This window comes from Mytilus californianus, unplaced genomic scaffold (assembly GCF_021869535.1).
Source record: "Mytilus californianus isolate M0D057914Y unplaced genomic scaffold, xbMytCali1.0.p SCAF_20, whole genome shotgun sequence".
Taxonomy (NCBI): Eukaryota; Metazoa; Mollusca; class Bivalvia; order Mytilida; family Mytilidae; genus Mytilus; species Mytilus californianus.
In genome coordinates this window covers 7,098,172-7,118,452 of record NW_026262669.1, presented here as the reverse complement: position 1 = coordinate 7,118,452, position 20,281 = coordinate 7,098,172, and the positions used below count along the sequence as shown (strand labels likewise).

Here is a 20,281-nt window from a genome sequence, read left to right as displayed (position 1 = left end):
TTGCAAATAAATATACGACACATATTGATATAATCTTATTATATCTAAATATAGATTGTTATGTCACGAGTTATATATCTTACCTGTGTGATAAGTGTATTTGCTTTCCGATAAAATGGCTCAGGCGGCGTCTAAAACATGCGAGATTTGCATAAGTGCTTCAGGATCGCAATACTGCTTAGAATGTGAACAATACTTTTGTGAAAATTGTAAAATATTTCATAAAAGACAGAAAGGCACAATCAATCACCAGTTTCAGTCGTCCTCAGACGTCATTCCGGAAGGTAAATCGAAATGTCCGGACCACAAGGAAGACTTATGTTTTCTATGTAACACCTGTAATGTAGCAGTTTGTAGCAGTTGTGTGACCGGAAGTCACACAGGCCATGCCTTTTCTAAGCTTATGGACAGCATAACAAAGCTGAAGGAGAAGATTAAAAAAGACCTCCACAGAAAGGTACACGAAAAAACCCAAAACTTGAAAAAGATAGAAGAAGGTCTAAAGGCATTTGATGTAAACGTGGAAGTAGTAGTAAAAGCTATAACAGAAGAAGGTACAAATATAAAGACGATGGTTGATAAATGCATCGCAGAGATGATTGCATCGGTCAAGGATCAATCCAAGACGGAAAAGGACAAATTGACAAAGATCATGGCAGATAGCAAAATGAATTTGAAGGCGGGAAGTGACATAGGCAATAAAATATATGAACTCGAAAAGACACGAAAAGATGGACAATTGTTACAGTCGTTACAAAAGCTTACAAATGACATTGCAAAGCTGATGGTAGAGTCTTTACCCGAATTTCCGAACATACAGTATACTGCTAAGCCTGTAACAGATAACGACATCAAACAACTGTTTGGCATCTTCAAAATAAGGTAAATCTACTGAAATACCTGAGAAGAGTATTGTTTTGTAGATTGCATTCTGTAGTCGTAATACATGCTTTAATATAACTATATTATTTGAAAGTGACATGTATTTTTGTATAATCAAAATTCTGTTTTTGAATATCAATGTATTTCTGAATTGAATCTCATGACAGACGCAGGGGAGAAAATTCATTCAATAAAACGAGGTGGTCATTAACTTTGTATTGTTTATGATGGAATAACAATGGACTCTAGTAAATACACATGTGGTCTATGACAATGTACATTTTAAATTGTATTCACAATGCACTCGACACTACGTAAACTTATGAAGTTATTCAGGAATACTTGTTTTCAAACTGGCACAGAATATCTGTTTTCCTCATTTTTAAAATGTTTTGTTTTGATATAATGCATTTAAGGAATCATATGTTAATACTTCATTTTTATTTTGACAGTGGAGTACGTACACAACATATCGGAAACAGAGAGAAAGGATTACCTAACACAAAGAGGTAGGGCAATATGTTTGTATATTGTGTTAATTTTACGCTTAAAACAATGTAAACTGTTCGTTAAATGTTTAAGTGAATCACACATTATCTTCGTGTATACCTTAATTTTTTTTTACGAAATGAAGCCCCTCTCTCCATGATTCTGGATAAATTTGTTCCTTATATTGTGTAAACCAGTGCACCGTTTTACTGTTGACACAGTTACTAGTTACATGTATGTATTTATCTTCATTACAATGTTCCTAAGTAGCAGTTTTTTAAAGCCGTAATTGCTTAATTTTCTTGATACATATTTCACCAACTCACATTTTGTTTTAAAATATTTTGTTTTGCTTTGATTTACATCTTCTACGAAGTCATTTGTAATGCGTTGCATACGTTAGCAAGCACTAACTCGAGCAGGATTGCGTTTAAGTGATTACTACTGATAATGATGTACAAACGTATAGCGTAATTTATTTTCCATAGCGTTACAATTAGGTTGTATTTAATTTTCGTAAATATACTGCTCGTTAAAATGTGTCTGCTTGTCTAGTTAAAGATTAGAAACTATTGATACTTTAAATTTACGATATAACCGTGATATTGAATGTAAAAGGCTTTCATCATAACTATCCGCACTAGTAAGGCAAATTGTGCATAGTATCAGCAAAGGACACCATACTGTTTTCAAACGACATTATCAAGTCATGTTGCGCAGTCTCCTTTTAATTGTGTATATGTAGTTTTATGTTAACTGGTGTTTGTCCTTTCGTCAATTTTCATTATTTGCCATAGTGTTCCCCATATGTCTTCGACGTATGAGTTTGAATATCCTCTTTGAAATATCCTCGATTCACAAGATTATTTAAAATCAACTGTTTGCTGAAGGGTTCAACGACTGGCGTTTATTTTTGTAACAGTTCAGTGTTTCTGTTGTTCTGTTTTGTTTCCTCTTATGGTTGATGTGTTTCCCTCAGTTTTGGTATGTGACCCGGATTTGTTTCAGTTAAATCGATTTATGACTATTGAACAGCGGTATACTACTATTGCCTTTATATATAATTTCTTCAATTAAACTGTTCTGCATATTGTTAAATCTAAAGACTTCATCAGTTCATGTGGTTTTTGCTGTAAGAAAGACGGGGAAAAGGAGGGACAAGTATATGCAAAGCAGAAATAATTCGATAAGGATTTTGGATATAGATAAGAATGTCATTAATTCATTGCTACCTTGTGTTTATATCGTCAATTTAAAAAGAATTTAATTTTATTTTAATCAATTGTGTTGTTCATTACAGTGATTACGAAAAGGATACGAAACCTAAAGAGGAAGGATAATACCTGTACAGATGTGACGGGTGTGGGTGAGCTCCTTAACATAGTTTTTATGGACATGACGTAAATAGTATATTTATATTATATTAGCAAAATACACTACAAACCAGAAAAAATCTGAAATGGCCTATATCTTTACTCGACTGTACTGATTTTTACTCGACCAGTCTGATTTGGTGTGAAAATTACTTGATATTACTCGAGCGTAGTCTGAACCATACTTAACAGTCTGAACTTATACTTTACCAGTACTGAACCATTGAAACTAAAATTTCACAATAAACATAATATAATCATCAACACCATACTCATCAACACTTATACATATATATATTTGTGGTCTAGAGCGCTGGACACAGCGCAGGTGGTGTTGTCACGATATCCCAAATAGCGTGAGTTCGAATCCCGGCGAGAGAAGAACAAAAAATTGCTTCCGAAAATTTGCAGATTTAACACTGTTGTGCTGATATTTAGAGAAATTATGAATATAATATGTGTTTTCAGCCGTGCATTACCTTCACTGGTGATCCTATAGATGGATCTGTCGTCGAGTTGTCACTTGTTTAGACGTACTTATCAAATAATTATTTCTGTGACTGCATCTTACGATCCTTTACGACAGATAATTTAGCTAATCTGCAATCAATTCCATCTTCATACCTAATATATCATGTACTGTGTTACAACTCTAGATTCTACTGACGAGGAAAGGTAACACTAGGCCACCAAAAGCTGAATGTTTAGTTCAGTCAAGGTGGCCCTGTGGTCTAGAGCGCTGGACACAGTGCAGGTGGTGTTGTCCCGATATCCCAATAGCATGAGTTCGAATCCCGGCGAGGGAAGAACATTTGCTTCCGCAAATTTGCAGATTGAACATTATTGTGCTGGTATTTAGAGTAATTATGTATATATATATATATATATATATATACAATGAGTATAACCTTAAAAATAAAAATAAAACAAAATGATCAAAGAAAGTTATTTCTGGTAGGATTATAAAAATATCATGTAATAAATTAAGTTTTCGGTTAAATAAATTTGTATATACATAATGTCATGTTCACATTGCACAATGTACATCAAAAATACTAGAACTTTCAACCATTATTCAAATACATATCTTAAATGGTATTCAAAATTTTTTGAATGTTTCAGATATATTTTATGATTACTGGAAAATTTTCAACACTAACTTAAGCCTGGTATAAATTTATGGTGTCAGTCGAGTTTAGTTAATAACACAGTGGACTTTTTTTTTATTGTATATAACGTAACTTAATAAATTTTAAAAATGACACAAATTTGTATTGAAAATGAAAAATTTAATATTATAGAAGTTCCATAGCAATCCCTGATAGCCTTTTAAAAAAGGAATTGTGTTCCAAAGTTGCAGTAACAATTTAGGTTGATTAATTAAGTTTTGTCAAAATTAAAGACATGGCATAAAAGAAGAACTTTAATAAGGTTAAATTACCTCAGTACGTGTGAATTTTGTATAGGTAAAAAGAAAACCCTATTTTCTGAAACTCGTGTATTATTATCTAGTGAATTCAAAAGGCCTTGTGATTTAAGTTTTACAGGATGTTGTTTAATTTTCAATGGATGTTATTTAAAATGTATTACTCTTTGACAACGTGAGATATTTTTAATGAGTGTGCCCCAATCAGAAGATATTACTTTATAGTTTATTCCTTATCAGAAGAACAATTTTAATCATTTTATATATATATCCAAATATTCGCGTGTGCCATTAGTGATATGAATGGACGTATATTAGTTACTTGGATACCGAACTTTCCAAAATAACTAAGGTTATAAAAGTAATATACTCATATCTTGGTAAAACATTGCAGTTTTGTTTTGTTGATAATTCCTGAATAACATTGAACAACTTAACCACAATCCTCAATAATGAACGGCAAATCGTACATACATTAATTATATTTTAACAGTGAACTGTATGTTCTACGATACGACATTTGCCCTTTTTCGACGGTTATGTTTCAGATATTTAGAACACTAAACAGCCTCATAATTGATAACAACATGTTCAATAGAAGCATTATGCATAGCTCTCAATGCAGCGAATACTTGTCAATTTAGACATTTTACGTTTGTATTAAATTTTAGATACTCATATTTGCTGAGTCAATCAACACCTAAGAGACATTAATTGTCGTAATACACGTCTGAAAATGTAATGCCGTTAATGTTATCATAATAATGTTATCCTTGTCCATAACGGTTTTGAATGTAAGTCAGCAATAGGTGGTAAAATGAAGTAAATCAACCACATTTTATTCGAAACCATTTGTTTTGCTTTGAAAATGCTTTCTGAGTAAACGACAACACATCTATCAGTATATTTGTTTGGGAATCTGTCACTTATACATGTGAAACTGACACCATTGATCTGTTTCGTCTTTCAGAGAGGAAAAGAGATATAATATGTAAGTATTATCTACGTGTATTGTAAGTAACAAATAGTCAAAACAGTCATTTACTACAGACATGATTTTGAAATATATTTAAACACGAGGCTCGTTCGGATAATAGACAACCCCGTAACTATAGGCAAAATATTTAACAATGACCATTAAATACAGACATCTTTGATACACAACATTTATGATAAAGGTATATATTACCATGATTCAGATTTGTTTATGTGCTCCGGTCATTCAATTCAATGTTGAGGTGTTTGACTAATACTAATGTTAGTGGCATTCCTTAAAGATGTTAAATGGCTTTTCGGACGCGATCATAGTGGCATCCCATAAATGGCTTTTCGGACGCGATCATAGTTTGGTTGACATATTTGAAATATTTGTATTCCATATTACTATGAACATGTTCCACTTGTCATAACAACAGTCTTTCCTATTTTACCACAAAAGACCTACAATGGATATTTTCATGACCAACACGACGGATGCTAGGTCTTAGTTTTCTTTGTATAGTTTTGTTATTGTTGTATGTCCTTTTATCGTTTATTTGTTTTACATGGTGTTGTTTGTTTTGTTGGATTTTCCAGTGCTCCCTTGTAGCTTGTTTAAAATGTCTTTTAAAAAATGAAGAATTGACATCTAGTATACTGGTAATGAATAGAGAAACTAGGATCCCATCTGAATAAGTCGATATAAACCGCATGTTATACGTATTCCAATTTAACTGTCAAACCGATGTTGTTTTTCATTTATTGTTGCCTTGTTTGGAACATTATCAATATTCAAAATTGGCATGTGTCGTCTTAACATTTGCAATAATACATACATATATATCAAATGTTTCCTCTTAACCTGTATCGATTTTTGAATTCTACAAAACAGTAACAATCCGGGGAAATAATTACACTAGTGAAGTCCAAGTTTAACGTAAATAAAGGCAATAGTAGTATACCGCTGTTCAATAGTCATAAATCGATTAAGCGAAAACAAACCAGGGTCACAAACCAAAACTGAGGGAAACACATCAACTATAAGAAGAAACAAAACGGAACAACAGAAACATTGAACTGCTATAAAAACAAATCCGAAAATGACAACATTACGTGACAGGAATACAGTACAAATAAATGCAAGAACATTGAGGACAGAGAAATACATAAATAAATAATATAATAGTCCATTTCAACATGTAAACCACAGAATAACAACGAACACCTTAAATTAATTTATGACAGAACACAAATACAGCACAATAGAATAATGAACCGTACGTCACACGAATTTATCAACACCACAAAAAGTGACGTCACAGTTAAATTTCTAAAAATACAATATGAAATTGGGATTAAGTTTGTAATGGTGTTATTTGATGTATTTTCTAACCATTACAAGGATATTACTATAGAATTGTGTTAGTTATGGTGTAATTATTTTGTATTTTATAACCATGGTTTTTCTTCTAAATCAAACTTTTTCTTCCAAATCAAACTGTGTAAAAAACAAATGAGTCCTGTGCATATAGTTGCTTTTAACCTAAAAATCATATGAATGAACTAGGTAACGTTGTTTTATTTATTTTATTCGGGATGGATCATGAGTTCAAAATTAAGTTGTCCGCTTTTGTTTCTAACTATTTTTAGCATTTGTTTGCAAAACAATGTAATTGCCAAAAAGCGTTTAAACTAACTTTTTGTTTTCAATCTCTCGGCTGGTATTATTCAATAACAAAACAATCCTTGCTTTTTATACGAATAAAACAACCCACATATCTAATGAAGCAATCATAAAGTTCGTGAAAAAGGTAAAATTGTGAGATGTGTTGCACACATATATATTGAGTTTACAAGTTGATTATTCATTGTATAACTGGCTATAGGGAATAGGTTTTCTCATTGTTAAAGGCCGTACAGCGACCTATAATTTTATCCACGTCATTTGAATAGTTTTTTTTTATTGGCAATCATATTACATCTCTGTGTTTGTTTATCAAAGGGTGCTCGAACACAAAACTTAGGAAAATAAAATAACTACTGTCATTCCGATGTTTTGCTTAGATGTCAGATGTTTTTGTATAACACAGGAGAACATAACAGGATTTGCACCTCCTGCTATGTATGTCTAATCCAACTATAAGCACCTTAGGAATAACTTTATTTTCAAAATCATCTCAAAGATAATGATAACAAAAAAAAACCACCGTGCAAAGTTCTTTGATTCCACAATCAGGAATATCGACGATGTTTTGTAATTAAATAACCCACATTTCCGCGAGTGCTTACACCTCATATACCGAAAGTAGCAAATCCGTTTTATATCTAGATTTTTGTTTTTAAAATTGACACATTCTTGAATCAATGACAAACGATTTCAACTTTCAATTTCTCAGCACTAACATACTGATTCGACATTACAGAAGTTCACAGTTACACTCACGGATTGGTTGATCTATTCGATGGTTCTCAACTAACTAACGACATATTTTGGTTGTCTTAGAGCTTTGTATATAAGAACAGTCGTCTGATCTTTAAATTTACCGATTGTGTCGTATTCCCGATAGTGACGTTTTGACTAAGTATGGACTGTGAGTGATGCATGCATATCAGGTATCATTTGTCCCATTGACGCACGCCGACTTGCTCCTGTTGGAGATCATGCGAATCCCCGCATTTTGATTTTTGCTTGATTTTTCTCTCCTTAGAGAATTAATGAAATTTGAGCATCAGTTAAATATGTTTCAATCTAGATATTGTTCGCACTGAGTGATTTTGAAAGAGGAAATTACTAAAATGAAATTTACTGTTTAATCATTATTCAATTTGGTATATCTAAGTATAAAGCTTACAACTTGCTAACAACTATTAAACAAATGTAATTATTTAGTTATAGAAGTACTAAATTTGATTTTGCCATTTGATTAGGGACTTTCCATTAGAATTGTCCTCGGAGTTCAGTATTTTTGTGATTTTACCTTTTATGTAAGCTTCAACAAGCATATCAAATCAAATGTAACGACGACTTTAAATGGCTTAATTTCTCTAAAATAAGTTTACAACTATAAAAATCGAGCATACCTTATAGTGTTCTTTTACACATACTATCCTTTATAATGTCTGTGTTGATATGATAAATTTAACGGGACAGACATCTGCACTTCCTTTACAACAATACGTTTACTATATTTTATAAATTATATGCATTGCTGTTTTTTAGATTATGATGTTTTGTATCGTGAGTAGCTTAACATATTTTCCGAGATATTAAACTTGTATTACTCTTATTTTTCAGCTAGTAAGTGTTATTTACAAGACAGATAAGTATACTGTGATACGTGCGTACACAATGTATAATGAAAGCATGATACATAAGCAATTGATGTGTTATTTTAATTGATAAAGTCTAAAGTTTATCTCTATATTATGATTGTTTGTTTTCCTTGTAACTTCTGAAATATTTCAATGTTGTTGTTTTTTATACATTGGGCTTCATAAATCATATGTAAACAAATGTGATATTAATTGTTAGGTGTCTTTATGTGTAATACTACCATTGACTTTCCCTTATTAGTCTTTGTTAAATTTGCACTTTGCCAGAAAATGTGCAGAATTTATCTTTGTTTCAAATAAAGAAATACTTGGCGTGACTGAGTAAAGTGTTATCCTGTTCAGTACTTCAGACACAATTTCACATAACATTTCATTGCATATAAAATAATAACCATCACTGTAAGTTAACCAATCAAATGTCCACCATTTTCTTTTCTGTTTACAAGCTTTAGTAACCATGTTACTTCAAGTGTTAACATTATTGATTGAAACACCAAATATAATAAGGATGGTGCTTTGAAACACCCAAGATATATGTTGATGACTCAGGATTTTTTTTACTGCAATGAAATGTAGGATTGATTTCCTACAACTGTCAAAGTCAAGGGAATATTTTTTTTCGACCCCTTTTCGTATGCACGGGTTGTGACGTACTATGATTTGGTGGTATTGCACCTTTATTCCCCACAAAGTTTGATTATAATATAATGAAAATAAACGATATGTTATTGTCTTCTTTAATAAAAAAATCTGAATACATTTATTTCTCTTTATAAGCTATCACGTCTAAGAAAATGCAGTTTCACCTTTAAAGCCATAAACACTTCAAAACAATATATTGATCATATTTTTTAAGATTGATGAAGTGGTGTTTTTTTTTATATTTATTTTAACTTGTATTTTTATTTTATTTTTCAGTGCATTGTAAGTGTTTTGTACCAAACAGATAAGTATACAGTAAATTTTGTATGTAGTGTTTTTATTAACATTAGGAAAATATAAAATTTCCAGTAGATAAAGACGCAATAGAAGTAAATATACAACCTATTCGTATATGAGAAACATACAGATATTGTCATTCTTAATATAATACATACGCCATAAGTAACAACCCTTTCGATTTAGTTAATATGAAATGTCAGGCAGAACGAATGCCTCATATCATATTTTGATTGATACGGGATTTTGTTAAAACAAATACTTTTAAAAGGAGAAGGTAATATTGAGATCGTATTGTTATTAACAATTTGTGTTATACTTTTAAGATTATTTCAAAACGTTTCTATCAAATGTCTAATCAAATACAGATGAACATTCAGATAAATTTATAAACGTAAATAATGACTCGGTTTTTTATAACTATTTTAAAAAAAAAACCTAAATTATAACTTGAATATTTTCTGATCAACCTTTTCTTGTGCTAAACACATACAGCTTATGCACTTTTGTCAGGTTGAATTAATTGGAATCATCTTTTTCAAAGTTTATTTCCACTTGAGAAAAGATCTGTATTTGAAATAACCACACGTATTCGGAAAGCGTTTTGTGTTCGTGCTGGTCAACAAAGCAACCAACAGCATTGTATTGGTACGACGTAAACACTACACCAACGTTTTTGAAGAATGAAACTATTGTTTTGGTCTAGATTCAAGGCCTTATTGTCCATACAGAGTCAACCCGTAGACAATCATACCGTTACCGCATCTCAGCTTTGGCCCTCATTTGAAAATTTGAATGCCTTACTGTGAGTTCGCCCTCACATATATAAATAACCATTCAAATGATGATAAACAGAAGAGAACATCCTTACTATATTTATAGTTAATATAGTTATGTCGTATATAATGCTCATAAATATACAAACGATCCATGTAAACGTATGGTTTTCCTGAATAAAAAATAATCGTAATTATAATACAGGTGTCCTGGTGTTTTTACAATAACTTGCTTTATGCGACTGTGGTGGACATTTCGTTTCTTAAAGTATCACCAGTCTAATAGACATCACTTTTGTTTTGAAATGAAATATTATTGATACAGTCATTTTATAAATTATCTGTTTACAAAGTGTATTCAAAGCTCTCAAGGCTTTTTACTTCAAGGCATAGATGACCTTGGCCGTATACAGTTGGGTGCAGACCAACCAATACATGTAAACGCACAGAAAAAAGTTAACGTGGCGTTTACTCGCGATCACTTTATGTAACGCCGCATCAACTCTGCGTAAACTCAAAAATTGTAGTAGACATAAAAAGCAAACGGGCGTTTACTTTCGCGTTTACCTCCGCCTTAATGCGAAAAATGCGCGTCTTCTATTTTTTGTAAAAGGTTAACGCACGTTTACTACTGCATGGTGGGTTACACTTATGACTGGACCAATGACAGGACAGTGACAGGACCAATATGAAAATGCTAATAACTTTTTTTTATTTATAATAGGATTTATCTCAAATTTAAATATAATAAGATTTCATCATTTGATATTTAAATAAAAGAAAAAAAACGAAAAATATTTGAAAAACTTGCGAAAACGTGACCTGAAAAACGTTAAAAATGACAGGACAACATGAAAATGCTTATAACTTTTTTTATTTCTCAAAGGATTCATCTCAAATTTGAAATATAATAAGCCTGATAATTGAGTATTTTTTATACCTCAGAATAGATAATAAGACATAAAAGTGATAAAATTTAATTTTAAAATTGCAAAACTTCAGAACATCAGATCATCAGAACAACGATAACAATAAAATGTGGCAATATTTCTTTTTTTTAATTAATATTCTTGTACTGGCCTGATAATTGAGTGTTTTTTTGTACCTCAGGATGGATTGTTAGACATAATAGTGAAAATATTTAAGTCTATAATTGCAAAAATTGTTGTTGAATAAAAAAAAAGTGCTAATATTTTCCATTTTGTTAGAATATTAAACAACACCATTAAAATTCTGTTCTTTTTGTCCCTAAGGATGAATAGTTTTGCACAAATTGAGAGCTCTATAAGTCTACATTTACTAACATTTATGTCGAACAATAAAAAGTGACAATATTTTTTTTTGATTAATATTCTAGTACTGGCCTGATACTTGAGTACTTTTTTATACCTCAGAATGCATTGTTAGACATAAAAGAGAAGAAGTTTAAGTTTATAATTACATAGTGTTGTCGCATAAAAAAAAGTGCTAATATTTTCCATTTTGTCAGAATATTAAACAACTGATTTATAATTCTGTTCTTTTTGTCCCTATAGGTAAACGGTTACTAATATTTATGTTGATAACAATTAAAAGTGACAATATTTCTTTTTTTTTATTAATATTCTATTACTGCCCTTTTAATTGAGTACTTTTTATACCTCAGAATGCATTGTTAGACATCAAAGTGAAGACATTTAAGTTTATGATTGCATAAAGTGTTGTTGCAAAAAAAAAAGAAGGTGCCAATATTTTCCATTTTGTGAAAATATTATACAACGGCATTAAATTTCTGTCCCTAAGGATGAATAGTTTTACACAAATTGAGAGCTCTATAGGTCTACGGTAACTATTATTTATGTCAATAACAATAAAAAGTGACAACATTTCTTATTTTTAATACTATTCTTGTAGTGGCCTCATATTTGAGTACTTTTTTTTTTTTTACCTTGATTGTTAGACATAAAAATGAAGAAATTAAATTGAATGTGTTGTTGTATCAATATAAGGTGTCAGTATTATAACCTTGGTAAAACTATTATGTTACAGCATTAAGATTCTGTTCTTTTGGTACCTAATGAGGGACATTTTTACACAAATTGAAAGCTCTTTAAGTGTACGGTTAATTATATGTATAACAATAAAAATGAAAATTGTCTTTTTATATAATTGTACTGGTGGGATGAATTCTCTTTTTATATCTTTGGATGGATTGTGTGACATAAAAGGGAAGGAATCATTTCAACGATTTTTTTTTATAAAAACAATTCCTTATGTCTGCAGGGATGAACAGGTGTAATAAAATTGACATTATACATCGTATATATGAATGTCGATCAACTAAATCATTCTTAAATTCAGTAAACCATGAACTACAGCAAATATTTTGAAATAACTGTATTGTCTGAAAACAAAGTTACATAGATCAATTATGTCGTCTGTTTTATTTCAAGTCTTGAAACATTGCTTAGTTAAATCTACCGTAATTAATATTGTTGTTAACATATAAAACTTTCTTTTTTTTCAAGTTTTGCAGAATTTACTTATCCAATAATTTCTGAAAATATTTTTTAACGATATTTTATGTATCTATCATTTACAATATATGAATATTACAATTAGCCAGAAAAAAAGTATATTTATAATTTCCAGAAATAGGTAACGGGAATAGTAAACGCGTGTTTTCTAAGTGCACGTACAGGTAAAGATGTAAAATCTGTAGAAAACGCGCGTTTACTACTGACTAAACGGACACAGAGTAAACGCACATTTACTCGAGTAGACATAAGACATTTCCATTTTGACCGCGTTAACGCAATTGTAGTAAACGCGCGTTTACTGGTAAAGCGAAAATTGGAGTTAACAAATGAAATATAAGCACGCGGCGTTAACGTGCGTTTACTTTATGTTTTGCTTGGTCTGCATCCAACTGTAGGTCTAAATTTTTTGTAATATTTGCTTTAAAATGCCCTTCAATTTTGTATGTGAATGGAAATGCAACTAGGAGCATGATTTAAACAAAGATTGCGTCTGGCGTACCAAATTATAATCTTTGTATCTCCACTGAATATTTTCATAAGGTATAGGTTTTTGCTCAAAAACATATGGTGAGCTGTAATGTTTCACATTTTTGTGTTTTTGTCTGTAGAATTATCCCGGATATGAACGTTCATTTGTCATATTTGTGATAAATTTAATTACCTGCTTACAGTTTTGTATCATAATCTGAGCAGAAATACATTCCAATGTGTGAATGGAAATGAAATTAAACTTTCAACTTGAATGGTTGAGAACAAACGAGGAAATTTATTTGGTCTCTGTTTGAAAATGTAACTAATCAGAATAATGATTTCTGTTATTTGATGAAAACATCTAAATAATATATACTATACTTGAAACTTAGGTGTTACTGTTTGACGTAAACTTGCTATTCAGTGAACAATCGGTGACGCGAACTTGACTTATCAATGACTGATCGTTGATCGATACAATGAAGCTTATTTGACTCATCTCACAGAATTTATCTGGCAGTTATTGTGACAACCGTCATTGATCGATCAGGCAACTAATTGTATGCACGGATCGGCGAATACCTATCTCATTTAACTTCTTATGTGAAACGAACTACGCAGTATTTACATGCGATAAACACGGACCTCTTAGAAAACATTATTCCCTGAAAATGTGTATCCAACTTGTCACAATAACATAAGACACAAATATACAAATGACTTTTAATGCGATATTTCTGATTTCACCGTTATTGGTTCTTTTAATTTTCTGCTAAATAAATTACATTATAGCAGAATAATAGCATGCTCAGAATGTTTATATACTACTTAAAAGAGATAAAATGATATCATTTGAAATAAGTACCCTATTAAGCAGTCATGCATTTTAATTTCACTAGGTAAATTAGTTTTCACAAAATGTAAATGATATAACAGTAAAGATAGTTATTGCCTTGTTTGTGTTGATTAAGAGTCCATTGTTGTCTTTATTTTAATATAAATCTGTCATTGGTATCAGCACTTTTGTACAACAGGATGGGTTCTTTGTCCTCAAATATGATACATGTAAATGATAAGTTAGAAACATTTTGTTTGAATTGTTTAATAATTGCCATATTTCTTCTTTTTTATGAAAATAAATGAACTTTTATATTCAGTCAGTCATTTCAAATGCCTCTAGATGAGTTACTTTTTTTTAATATAAATTGTGATTAGGCTAAGGATATAGATGCTTACACTTATGTTGGTGTTAAATAAGAGTGCCACAATTTCTGTACTTTAATGAAAAAATGAACTGCCATTGTTTTTTAGTACTTTTTCTACATCAGGTTAGACGGTTTTTCGTAAAATATGAATATCAGAAAAAAGATACACACATTTTGTTCGCATTGTTTAAACATGTCAATGTTTCTTCTTTTATAAAACAATTATGCACTGTTGTTTGCAATCAGATATTCATAATGCTTCTGGATATTTAATTATTTTTACAAGATTTGAACACTATAAGGATACAGTTGCCTAAACTTTTTTTGTGTAATAAGAATGCAGTTTTTGTTTTGTTTAACTGGAATTCATGAACAATCATTTGATTGTTGTACTTGCTGTACATCATAATGGTTTTCTTTCTTCATAAAATATGATGAATATGCAATACGTTGCAAACATTTTGAACACATTGGTTTAAAATGTCAATATTTCTTCTTTTTATCAAAAAAATAATGCACTGTTGTTTGCAATTATGTATTCTTACGCCTCCAAATGGGTTACTTTTTTATTTGAATAAACTAAGATTGCATATGATAAAACTTACGTGTATATTGAAAAAGAGCTAAATTATTTCTTTATTTTGATGAAAATCATGAACCACTATTGCTATTTAGTACTTTTTGTACATCAAGATAGGTTGCGTTTCGTAAATCATGATGATTATAACGGATAAGTTAGTAAAATTTTGTTTGTATTGTTTAAAAATACCCTTATTTCTTCTTTTTTCATGAAAATAAATGCAGTTTTATTCGCAAATAAACATATCAATGCTTTTTGATGAGTAACTTTTATGATGTGTGAATACACGAAGAATAAAGATGCATTAACTTGTTTTTTTTTGTTTTTTTTTTTTTTATAAATGACAACATTTAGAAGATATTTTGCCATTTTAAGAACCAAAATCATGAACCACTATTGTTTTTCATAAATTATGATGAATATAACAGATAAGTTAGTAAAATTGTGTTTGCAGTGCTAAACAATATCAATATTTCTTCTTTCTTGTCAAAATCAATGCACTTTTATAGACAAATGGTCATTGTACACGCTTTTGATGAGTTAATTTGATAAAATGTGGATATTCGAAAAATAAAGATTCTTTAACTTATGTTTGTCGAATAAGATTGCAATTATTTCTTTATTCCAATTGCATTTTAGTACTGTTTGCACATCAAAATGGGTTGTTTTTCTGAATATTAGAGAAAAAATGCTCATATTTTTTTCTTTTGATAAAAATCAAGGCACCTGTATTTGTAATCAGTTTTTTCAAAGGACTCAGGATGAGATATTTTATAGAATATGAATAATCTAATAGTTTTTGGTACTTTCGAACATCAGGATGGATTGTTTTTTGTATGATTTTATGAATATCAAAGAAAAGATACTAACAATTTGTTCTCATTGTTTAAAAATCTCAAAATGTCTTCTTATTATAAAAAATAGTGTAATGTAGTTTTAAATTCTTCTGGATAAGTAATTATTTTTATGACATTTGAATACTATAAGCAAGATAAGGATACAGAAGCTTACACTTTTGTTTGTATTGAATAAGAATGCAATTATTGTTTTATTCAAAATTAAAAGGAATTCATGAACAATCAGTTGATTTGTGTTTTTTGAACATCAATATGGGTTGTTTTTCATAAAATATAATAATTATGTAATGCGTTGCTAAAATTTTGTCTACATTATTTAAAAATGTCAATATTTCTTCTTTTTATAAAAACATTATGCACTGTTGTTTGCAATCAGTTATTCATAATGCCTCTGGCTGGATTATTTCTTTATTTCAATGAAACTAATGAACCTCTATTGTATTTCGTAAATTATGATGAATATAACAAATAAGTTAGTAAAATTTTAAAATGGTGGTTTTCATTAGATATGATCAATAAAAAAGAATAATAAAAATACCAAACTTCATGGCATATTCAAAACGGAAAAATCCATAATGACTGCCAAAATCAATCGCTTACAATCAACGGAACAAGTGTAAACCTATAGTTGTATTCCTGACTTGGTACAGGCATTTTTCGAAGAAAATTGTGGGTTAAACCATGATTCAGAGCTAGCTAAACCTTCCACTTGTATGACAGTTGTTTATCTTATTAGAAAAAAGATACTAAAAATGTTGTTCGAATTGTTAAAAAATGCAATTAGTTTTTATCAAAAATAGTGCCCTGTTGTTTGCAATCATTTTTTTAAAATGCCTCTGGATACGTTATCAATTTTATACTTTGAATAACATAAGGAATAAGTTGCTTATACATTTGTTTGTGTTGAGAAAGAATGCAATTATTTTTTTTATCTTAATGTAAATCATGACCCACCATTGTATTTTAGTACAAATGTGAGTAGCATATGGAATATAGATACCTTATCATTTTTGTGTTAAATTCAAATACAATTATTTCTTCATTTTATTATATTGTTATGGAAATCATCAACCATATAATTCTTTTTGTACATCAGGATTAGTTGTTCTTCATAAAAAATCATGCAACGAAATTTGCAATATTTGTTTATTTGATTTTTTAGAGCATTTCAGCAAATTAAGTTGATTTTAGCAATCGCAATAAACAACGTTTTTAGCACTCGTCGGGTTTGATGAAAAAATGCCTTTATATTAACTACAATCGCATTGTTTTTTTATAAAATTGAAATTTTACTTCTATCAGCATATTTCAACTCACATTTAACAAACGTAAAACTGTAGATATGAAAACTTTGCTGAGTGATTAGTTTTAACTTGTTGGGCTTTTTATTTTTTTCGTTTTAAATTGTAAAATTTCATTATGTGACCTAGTACAGTTCAAAACGTCAGAAAGGTAAATCGGTCCGATCAGTCAAAGATTTTCGCTGTTAGTCTGATTGATTTATAACGTGAGTTTAGCGTGAACTTGACTGATCGATGACTGCTGACAGAGCGTTGAAACAGTAATTCCTAAGTCTGTAAGTCCTATAGTTTTGTGTACGTTTGTAAAATTTCATTTCCTTTTTGTTTTATATCTAATATGTTCGCAATTGTAAACGTCTCAGCATAAGTAAGTGAGCAAACATTATACTTATCAATAACTTACAATACCAAAATTGAAGGTCTTTGATAAACTGTATTTTGCAAAACTGTTCAGATTATAAGTCCTCAATGTTCATCAACTTCATACTTTATTTAGTCTTTCAACTTTATTTTATTCGAGCGTCAATTTTTTTTTAAAAGAAACACACAGCTGAGGGTTCACAAGTATGCACATTGTATCTTTAATACATGTGTTTTGCATGAGGTTCTTCACTTTTGATAATGAATGTCAAATTTCTAGCATTTTGCATTTTTATTATGTTTGTTTATCAACTAGAACGTAATCGAATGTTGTTCACTACATTCGTTTTTTATGAAAAGAAGGTCTCCTAATTCCGTACTAAACGAGATGATAAAGTGATGGAATAAGATGAGTCAAAATAACCTAAAATATTGGTCAATTAGGTATCAGTATTATACTTTTAAAAAAATCTTAAGTAATTTAAATTCAAACGGAAACAATTGAACAATACAAATTCATATGGGGTTTTTCAAAGATGTTTGACATCAACCTGTTTCTCTCTTCTATAACACGCATGGTTAAAGTGATAAATTCGATCATTAAAACATTCAATGTAATTTTATTCTTTTTAAGAAACCGAAATTCAATGAATAATGTAGTTAAATTTGTATAGACCAAATGCTTTCGAATTGATTCATTCTTTACATAGAATTAAACATGCACTGCCAGTAGTAATATATTATACCATAAAACAATATAAAAAAGATACCAGGATAAAAATTATGTATGCCAAACGCGCCTTTTGTCTACAAAAGAGGCGGAGGATACCAACGAGACAGTCAAACACAAAGGTAGAAAATAAACTGACAACGCCATGGCTGAAACCTCAACTGACAAAAAGACACCAAACAGTATACAAAACACACAAAACCGGATGTGATTTTATGTACTGTGTGTTGATGATTTACCTTCATGGAAAGCGTTCAAACCAGAAATGTTTAAAGCCAAGGATTTATGATAACCGAAACAGTTGAAGTATGTGACTATAGAGAACATGTAGTTCAGTTGTTGTCGTTGGTTCATATCTGTTATATTTGTTTTTCGTAAATTGTTTTGTCATAAATTAGCAGTTAGTTTTTTCAATTTAATTGTTTTATATTGTTCATGTCGGGCTCTTTTATAGCCGACCATACGGTATGGGTTTTTCTCATTGTTGAAGGCTCTACGGTTGCCTATAATTGCTTACATTCACTTCATTTGAACTTTGGTGGATAGCTGTCTCATTGGCACTAAAACTACATCTCCTTATTTTTGTATAAACAAAACTGGTTAAATCAACCTAAGGTTAACTTTAATTGTATGTGTTGAAACCTAAGTTTATAATGATTTCTAAATCTATTTAGCGAAATTGTGAAATCATACAAATATCACATTTCAATATTTGGCATGGTTAATGACAATACTAATTCAATAATCTGAAAGAACAAGCTGTCATCTTAACATGTTCACTTTACTACTTATTCAATTAATTTCATTGTCGTTTCTATAATTCATTGCTAAATGGTATGCTGAATTCTATGAATATTTATTTGAATTTTTTCAGCTTGTAAGTGTCAAGTAGCAAACAGATAAGTAAAGCGTACAATTATCTATGCAATTCATAATATAACGATATTTATACAATGGTGTTAGTAGAATAGCAAAATAAAGCAATAAAAAATAAAGTAAACCCATAGACATACCATGACAATGATGTGTTATAGACGCGCGTTCCGTCTACAAAAGAGGCGGACATACCAAACAGACATTCAAACTAATTAGTCGAAACTAAACTGACAACGCCATGGCATAACCTCAACAGACAAAACGACAAACAACAGTATACAAAAAACAAAAATCCGGGATTGATTTTACGTTCTGTTTTCTAAATTTACCTTAACGGGACACGCTCAAAGCAGAAATGTTTAAATCAAAGGACGTATAAGTATATAACCATAGAGAACATACACCAAAATAATTATATCAACTTAACGTCAACATTACTTGAGGGTGTTGAAACCTAAGTTTCGTTATAATTTCTAAATTTATAAAGCGACACTTTAAAATCATACAAATATCACATTTCAATATTTGGCATGACTAATGACTTTACTATTGAATAATCTGACAGACCAAGCTGTCATCTCGAAATGTTCTACTATCACTTTAGTACAAATTCAATTAATTCCATTTTCGTTGTAATAATTCATTGCTAAATGGTATGCTGTATTCTATGAATATTTATTTGAATTTTTCAGCCGGTAAGTGTCAAATAGCAAACAGATAAGTATAGCGTACAATTATATTTGCAATTTATAATATAACACTATTTATATAATGGTGAACGTAGTGTAGTAAAGTAAAACAATAAACATACCATTTTAAGAGAGAAATAGTCGAAAAAAAAGTATTTAAAAATGGGTTGGTAAAACACTATTATCTGCTTTTCTTTAAAACAACCCTTTTGGAAAGATTATAAGAAATTGCATTTTTAGATTATTGTTGTAAAGTATTGAAATATGAGAATACATTATGAAATAATATGACTTGATTATGACAGGCGATTAATAGTTTATAAAGCTTGAATCATGTGATTATTTATGCAGCCACTGGATATGCTAATTACGTAAAAAAAATCCAAATTTGTCCTAGTGTCAAATCTTGGAATGTCCTTATGTTTGTATTAGGGAGACGGAAGTTAACCGATGTCAAAATTGTGACGTTATGTTTAGTCTTGTTTATTCTTTTTGAC

General features: G+C 30.1%; 1 protein-coding gene and 1 long non-coding RNA gene across 5 annotated transcripts in view; one reads left to right on the top strand and one right to left on the bottom strand.

Moving 5' to 3' along the window:
- The window catches only part of LOC127731602 (E3 ubiquitin-protein ligase TRIM71-like), a 402,197-nt gene extending 397,027 nt beyond the window's left edge, over positions 1 to 5,170 (top strand). For 2 of the 4 annotated variants that reach the window (XM_052240384.1, XM_052240383.1), the window contains exons 2-4: positions 1,335 to 1,391; positions 2,672 to 2,737; positions 5,141 to 5,170. In XM_052240384.1, coding sequence (XP_052096344.1) covers positions 1,335 to 1,391; positions 2,672 to 2,711 — 97 coding nt within the window. In that variant the 3' untranslated portion in view covers positions 2,712 to 2,737; positions 5,141 to 5,170. Of the gene's footprint in view, positions 1 to 78; positions 883 to 1,334; positions 1,392 to 2,671; positions 2,738 to 5,140 lie in introns of those variants that run through there. The other 2 variants (XM_052240381.1, XM_052240382.1) reach the window with 2 other exon arrangements.
- The window catches only part of LOC127731616 (uncharacterized), a 154,469-nt gene that overhangs the window by 128,500 nt on the left and 5,688 nt on the right, over positions 1 to 20,281 (bottom strand). The gene's annotated exons all lie outside the window — the stretch shown is intronic.